Genomic DNA, 7,500 nt, shown 5'->3' on the forward strand with positions numbered 1-7,500 from the left:
TTGACACATCTGCTGTCGAGACGGGTATTTGACCTTGATTCTGATTGGCTTGCTGTTGGTAGCTTGTGTTGTTCTGCTGACTGTGTTTTCCCAGCATGCATTGTGCCTGTGCCGGTTGTGTGTGTGTGCTGCTCCAGGGACATTGGGTTGAAGGGGATGGACTGCAATGGTCAGCAGGTTTTATCCTCACATGTCTTTCTCTCCTTTTTTCCTACCACTCTCTCTCTATCTGTCTCTTTTCATTTATTTATTTCCTTTACATTCTCCTATTTCTCTGGATTTGGCCCTTTCTGCCCCTCCCTTTTCCTCTCTCTCTCTCTCTCTCTCTCTCTCTCTCTCTCTCCCGCTCTCCTTCTCTCTCCATGAATAGCTGGACTCTGTGGACTACACCCCTTCCAACACTCCATCTCATGACGAGGACACGAAGCGTCGAGTGTCCCGCTCCCGCTCCCCATCCACCGCCAGTGACATGGAGCCCATCGAGGTGAGCTCCCCAACCCCCCAACCCCCTGCCCCCCAGCCCCCCAACCCCCCAACCCCCAACAGACAGCCCCATCTCCAGCACCATCACAGGCACATAGTCAGGAAGCACAATTGGTCTCGGCCTAAACTAAGTGAACATTTTATGAACAGCCCATACACTTTAGAGACCACCATTTAGGAGGGCATCTCTTCAAAACATCTGTGAAGCTGGTTTTCAAGCAAAGCTTAGTTATACCATTGTTTAGACGGGTAGATGACAAAAATAGTGATAGACCGACTCATTTTATAATCATTTATGACTATTTGTTATTATTAGTATCAGAGTACATAAGATATTAGAAGTATTAGCATGAGTTATGTGATACTGCAATAATACATCTGGTCCAGAAGCAGCAGTCTTCACATGACCACTGAGCTTTGTCCTGTGTTCCCTGTCCTCTGTCCTCCTCTAGCTGATGGACCACCCGTCTCGTGTCCACACCCCCACCATGCGCTCCGGCTCCGGCTACGGCAGTCTGGGACACTCCTCTCCAAAGGTACAAGCCAACACACACACTAACTCACGCGCAGACCAACCGGTGCCGTGTCCGAATCCATTTGTGCTCTGAGTGTAGACATGTCTCTTAACCCCACTTTCCCTCCTCCTCGGCAGCCCAAAGCTCACCAGTTTGTGGTCAAGTCCTTCACCGTGCCGACCAAATGCAACCAGTGCACCTCCCTCATGGTGGGCCTCATCCGGCAGGGCTGCACGTGTGAAGGTGAGACCCTAGTGGGTGACTGGACACTGAGAGAAAGGCCAGGAGTGAAAGGATAGACCCAACACATATTTAAAGGACTGAATGGCTTTAGGTGCACTCTCTGCCTCGTAGGAATCGGAGCATGCTTAGTCGTGATGACCGCTCCTCTGTCTGTGCCCACAGTGTGTAACTTCTCCTGCCATGTGGCGTGTGCCGACAAGGCCCCTTCAGTCTGCCCCGTGCCACCTGACCAGACCAAGGGCCCCCTGGGCATCGACCCGCAGAGGGGCATCGGAACGGCATATGAGGGGCATGTCCGGGTAAGCCAGAAGTCCCGATGTGTGTGTCTTCCATTTGGGATTGTATGTTTAGTTATTTAGTCAGTGTAATGGCCCAGGCTTGTGTGGGTCGCAAACATGAAAGGGAAATGAACACTGAATGAAATGTCAACAAATACATTTATTTATATCAGAAAACAGAATGTCTAGGGGATGTGGAATCTGGATGAGGATGTCATGAATGAACAGTGAGTGAGAGTGGAGAATGTTTGTTGTGTAGTGCAGGGGAAGGGATGAGATGGTGTGTGTGAGCAAGAGAGCATATGTGTGTGTGGGGGCCAAGAGACAACATCTTGGCGTCTCACACCATCATTGCGCCGGAGACACATTGACCGTGAGAGACGCAGGGGGTCGTCACACTTAGCAATGCTACATGTGCATTACATCATGTTTATTTTGTAGTTTGTACCATGCTTTTTGTTGGAAACACTGTATATATATGAGGTAGTTAATAATTTAAGTACTGATAACAAAGTCCTTTTGGGCAAGTCTCCCCACTCGGCGGCCATCTTTCAACCCACTTTGGGCAGTTATCAGGCAGCTACTTTCCTATTCAAGTGAATGGGGAGGCATACAGGAAGGGGTGGGATATGACACACTTCCATATCTGCCTAACATGTCTCCCTCTGGCTCCCCCTCAGGTGCCTAAACCCACAGGCGTGAAAAAAGGTTGGCAGCGTGCGCTAGCCGTAGTCTGCGACTTCAAGCTCTTCCTTTATGAGCTGGGAGAAGGCAGGGCCACCCAACCTAGTGTGGTGGTCAGCCAGGTCATTGACATGAGGTGAGTAAAGAACTACATTTCCCTGTTGTAGACCTGAACTACATTTCCCTACTGTCGATCCATAGCTAAAGCAAATACCCTTGTTGTAGTCATGTTGTTAATCTCTGATTCTGATACAGGCAGAGGATAAAACATTGTCTACCTTCTTGTTTTCTAGGGATGAAGAGTTCGCTGTCAGCTCTGTTCTAGCCTCAGATGTCATCCACGCCAACAGGAAAGATGTCCCCTGCATATTTAGAGTAAGCGTGTTTAATACTATATATATATATATATATATATATATATATATATATATATATTGTTCTTTAACAAACTCTCACACTCTGAACTCTACTTAGTGTTCTTTAACCAAATCTCACTCATGATGACTCCGTCTCCTCCTGCAGGTGACTGGCTCCCAGATGTCGGCGTCTCCAGGCCAGAAGGCCTCCATCCTCATCCTGGCCGACAGTGACCACGAGCGCAACAAGTGGGTGGGGCTGCTGAGCGAGCTGCAGCGAATCCTGCGCAAGCACAAGCTGAAGGAGCGTTCGGTCTACGCACCCAAGGAGGCCTACGACAACACCCTGCCCCTCATCAAGGGCACCCAGACCGCAGCCATCATCGGTGACTCACTCTCTCTCTCTCTCTCTCTCTCTCTCTCTCTCTCTCTCTCTCTCTCTCTCTCTCTCTACATATCTCTCACTCTTTTATTATCTTGTCTCTTTGTTATGTCATTCCTTTGGTTTTCTTTTTGTGAACTAATTTACCATCTGTTTTTTTCTGTGTTCCTAGTATCTTTAGTTTCTGATCATTTGCCCTCTACATGTCTCAGTAACAGTATTCCGTGTTTTTCGCTCTGTTCCTCCCTCTCCCTCCTAAGTCCTGTGATGTCTTAGTCTGCTGTCGTATCTCATGTGTCTCACACACACACACACACACACACACACACACACACACTCATCGTGTCACCTCTGTCACACTCTCTCCTCAGATCACGAGCGCGTCGCCCTTGGCAACGAAGAGGGCCTGTTTGTCATCCACGTCACCAAAGACGGTAAGTGCAAAATGCTGATCGCTGGGGAAGCCATCGTCTAGCAAGGCAAGCCCAGTGAGGCACAGCGGTCCACTGTCAGATGAGGTGTTACCAGACAGACAGTTGTAGCTTCCAGGGTTGCTTTCCCTCAGACGCACGGTGCTGTCTGTGATTTTTATTCTTCAGTCGTAATTCACTTTGAATGAAGGATGCTGAATGGTGTCTGTTGTGCCAGAAGCGAGACGTGTTGTTAGACTTTTTTTGTCCTTGTTGACTTCCACAACTGCCAGAGATGCTTTGAGCCGCCTGCCTTTGTTGTTGAAGTGTTTGTTCTGCACTGCAGTGTGTTGAATGACAAAGCTCTCGCCAGAGAAAAAAAACTGTATTTGGCGTGGATGGTGATCTTTTCTCCTCACACAAATAAAGGATTATAAGGCCAAGATTAGCCATTTTATAGTTTTTCCACAGCTATTTTCACAGCGTTTAGCATTGCATACAGTCACTGCTGTGACAACAGATTCCATTCAACGAGTTTTATTGCTTTCTAAATGTATTTCTGTATCTATGCTGGATTGACCCTAACCTTGCACTGTCTATCCCCAAACACACACACACACACAAACACACACACACACACACACACACACACACACACACACAACCATACATACACACACTCACACACACACACACTCACACATACACACACACACACACACACACACACACACACACACACACACACACACACACACACCAAACCCCAAACCCCATGCAGAGATCATCCGGGTGGGCGACAGTAAGAAGGTGCACCAGGTGGAGCTGATCGGTCCGGAGCAGCTGCTGGCCGTGGTGTCCGGTCGGAACCGGCACGTGCGGCTGCTGCCGGCCGCCTCGCTGGACGGCCGCGACGGCGAGCCCTTCAAGCTGGCCGACACCAAGGGCTGCCAGGCGCTGACGTGGGGACAGGTGCGCCACGGCGCCCTCACCTGCCTCTGCGTGGCCATGAAGCGGCAGGTCATCGTCTACGAGCTCAACAAGAGCAGGAGCCGCCACCGCCGCATCCGAGAGATCCAGGTGAGCACAGGAGTGTGGGGCATGTCCATGTCCATCTTCCCTCAGTGTTCTACATGAAACCCATTTATCTTTTTATTTATGTTTCATTTCAAGTTTGAAGAGCACAGATTTAAATAACTGTTTGTAGAAAAAAATACCCTCTTTGGGGATACCCTTTTTGGAATGCCTGATTTTGTTTGTGGTACGTTCTTATCATCTGTGAAGGACGTTGCCTCAATTGCCACAGGCTTACAGAATCAATGTGGATTCGAGCACTTTTAGGATGTAGTGATCAGACGCAAAATGCTTACTGCCAATAAAAAAGAACAGAAAAAAGATGCTTCTCACTGCAAAAACAGTGTCCTGTCTAATGTCATTCACGTTTTTATTAAAAGACAGTGCACCTCGCGTTTTACAAACCGCCCCCCTGTCTCATCACACCCTTAGAGCAGGGGTTCTCAAACTTTTGTGGGCCGGGGACCCCTCATGGAGTGGAAAATTCTCCAAGGACCCCTCATAATCATAACACATAAAACTTAAGTTAATTATGTAGCTGGATAGCCTTTTTTTCTGTTAGATGCTTATGTTATATGTATTTTAAAAACATAGAGGGCTAATACCACAATAGTCATGTTAGCAAACTTTGATAGTATGTAGGATTTTTGTTTCTTTGTCAAATGTAGGCCTATTGTGTTGAACACATAGTGTTTGCATCACATAACTTTCATTTTGTTGGCGGTTAATTAATAGTAAAGTGTTTTGACGTATTGATGTACCGTATCAGCAGATCAATTGGGCAAATACTGATACTGTAGCATTTTTCGCCATATAAGACAATTTCATATTTTGTAGCAAACTTTGTCAGGGACCCCCTGACAATGTGCTGCGGACCCCTGGGGGTCCCCGGACCCCACTTTTAGAACCAATGCCTTAGAGGACACAATGAACCTGGTAAACCCTAAGGCATGGATCACATTGACCAGCGGCAAGGGGCAGTGGTGTGTAACTCAACGCTCAGACCATAATAAGTTCTATCTCGTTCCTATGGTAACACATGGTAACGGCTTGCCTTAACTGACAATTGAATACGCTCGCGTTGCACTTTTGAAAGTTGAACCAAGTTCAACGCTCAGCTTGTTCAATGCTAGTGTTATGCTAGTGCTGCCACTGTCCTGCTGCCGAACCATAGAGAACAATAGGAAACCTGCCGCTTGCCGCTGCTCAATGTGATCTCTGCCTAAACCTCACCCCGACGCCTGACCTCTGACCCTTGACCTCTCCCCATCTCCCAGGTGCCCGGCGTGGTCCAGTGGATGGCAGTGCAGAGCGAGCGCCTGTGCGTGGGCTGGCAGGCCGGCTTCGCCCGCTACACCCTGCCCGGCGAGGGCTTGACCGGCGCCTCCTCGGGTGGCGTGAGCCTGATGCACCCCGAGGACCCCACGCTCACGTTCCTCAGTCAGCAGGCGGCGCCCGGCGCCGACGCCCTCTGCGCCGTGGAACTCTCGCCCAAGGAGCTGCTGCTGTGCTTCGGCAGCCTGGGCGTCTACGTGGACTGGCAGGGCCGGCGCTCGCGCCAGCAGGAGCTCATGTGGCCCGCCGTGCCCACTGCCTGCTGTGAGTGCCCAGGGGGGGGGGGGGGTGGAGGGGTGTGTGTGTGTATTTGTCTGTGTTGTGTATGTGTTGCTGTATATGTTGTTTGTGTGTATGTGTATTTGTCTTTGCTGTGCACATGTGTTTTGTGCAGTGTGAGTCTGTGTTGTGTATGTGTTGCTGTATGTTGGTGTGTGTGCGTGTGTTTGTGTGTGTGTGTGTGTGTGTATTTGTCTTTGCTACGCACATGTGTTTTGTTCAGTGTGAGTCTGTGTTGTGTATGTGTTGCTGTATGTTGGTGTGTGTGCGTGTGTGTGTGTGTGTGTGTGTGCGTGTGTGTGTGTGTGTGTATTTGTCTTTGCTACGCACATGTGTTTTGTGCGGTGTGAGTCTGTGTTGTGTATGTGTTGCTGTATGTTGGTGTGTGTGCGTGTGTGTGTGTGTGTGTGTGTGTGTGTGTGTGTGTATTTGTCTTTGCTACACACATGTTTTTGTGCGGTGTGAGTCTGTGTTGTGTATGTGTTGCTGTATGTTGGTGTGTGTGTTTGTGTGTGTGTGTGTGTGTGTGTGTGTGTGTGTGTGTGTGTGTGTGTGTGTATGTGTATTTGTCTTTGCTGTGCACATGTGTTTTGTGCAGTGTGAGTCTGTGTTGTGTATGTTTTGCTGTATATGTTGGTGTGTGTTTGTGTTTGTGTGTGTGTGTGTGTATTTGTCTGTGCTACTCACATGTGTTTTGTGCGGTGTGAGTCTGTGTTGTATGTGTTGCTGTATATGTTGTTGTTTAGGTGTGTGTTTGTGTGTGTGCATGTGGTGTGGGAGACTGCTAAAATGGGGAGCGAAAGATGTATGTGTGCGATGTATGTGTGCTGCATACCTGTGTGGGATGTATGTGTGTATCTGTCACACATACATGTCTCTGTCTGGGGATGGCCTTGGACGGAGGGGGGGAGGGGGGGGGGTGACTACATGCAGGCAGTAGGTATAATCCTCCAGAGTTGTGTCCCCTACATGCTCCGCTCCATCATACTACCTGCCTTCACTGTAGCTGTCCTTCTCTGTCACTGTCTTTTTCCGGCATCATCGTTCTCTGTGTGGCATCGTCCCTTTCTCTCCTGTCTCCCAGCCTGACCCGAACCCTGTGGGTCACGCTTACCCGTTTTTCCTTATGTCTGTTTTCTCTAGATCCCGGCCCTTGCTTGCTTATATGTTTTCTCTCCCCTTTTTATTTCGTTATTTTTCTCTAGTTAGAGGTCCCTTTAGTCTGAGGAGCACTTCCTTAATTCCCCAGCAGGGGGCAGTGCTTCCAGCCTCAGTCACAGGTCCAGGAAGTATTGTGAAGCGGAACGTGTAGAGGGCTGAATCTGGGAGTGGCGGGTCACACTTCTCTCGCTGGCGAGCTCCCATTCTAGCATTATCTTCTCATATACAGTATATACTATTTCTAGTATACTTTATGATACAATATATTCTCTCCTAGTACATGTTAAAAGACTGAAAGAT

At 48.8% G+C, this 7,500-nt stretch overlaps 1 protein-coding gene across 7 annotated transcripts in view; it reads left to right on the forward strand.

Moving 5' to 3' along the window:
• cdc42bpab (CDC42 binding protein kinase alpha (DMPK-like) b) overlaps window positions 1-7,500 on the forward strand; it is a 65,743-nt gene that overhangs the window by 48,035 nt on the left and 10,208 nt on the right. For all 7 annotated transcript variants that reach the window (XM_076272977.1, XM_076272982.1, XM_076272978.1 and 4 more), the window contains 10 exons: window positions 371-484; window positions 936-1,019; window positions 1,136-1,241; window positions 1,404-1,540; window positions 2,200-2,339; window positions 2,497-2,578; window positions 2,726-2,945; window positions 3,313-3,375; window positions 4,133-4,431; window positions 5,703-6,024. In XM_076272977.1, coding sequence (XP_076129092.1) covers window positions 371-484; window positions 936-1,019; window positions 1,136-1,241; window positions 1,404-1,540; window positions 2,200-2,339; window positions 2,497-2,578; window positions 2,726-2,945; window positions 3,313-3,375; window positions 4,133-4,431; window positions 5,703-6,024 — 1,567 coding nt within the window. The remainder of the gene's footprint in view (window positions 1-370; window positions 485-935; window positions 1,020-1,135; window positions 1,242-1,403; window positions 1,541-2,199; window positions 2,340-2,496; window positions 2,579-2,725; window positions 2,946-3,312; window positions 3,376-4,132; window positions 4,432-5,702; window positions 6,025-7,500) is intronic.

This window comes from Alosa pseudoharengus, unplaced genomic scaffold, assembly GCF_046254945.1.
Source record: "Alosa pseudoharengus isolate Yale_2024_CS ecotype anadromous, Long Island Sound unplaced genomic scaffold, YU_APseudo_1.1 YU_APseudo_1.1_scf_7, whole genome shotgun sequence".
Taxonomy (NCBI): domain Eukaryota; kingdom Metazoa; phylum Chordata; class Actinopteri; order Clupeiformes; family Clupeidae; genus Alosa; species Alosa pseudoharengus.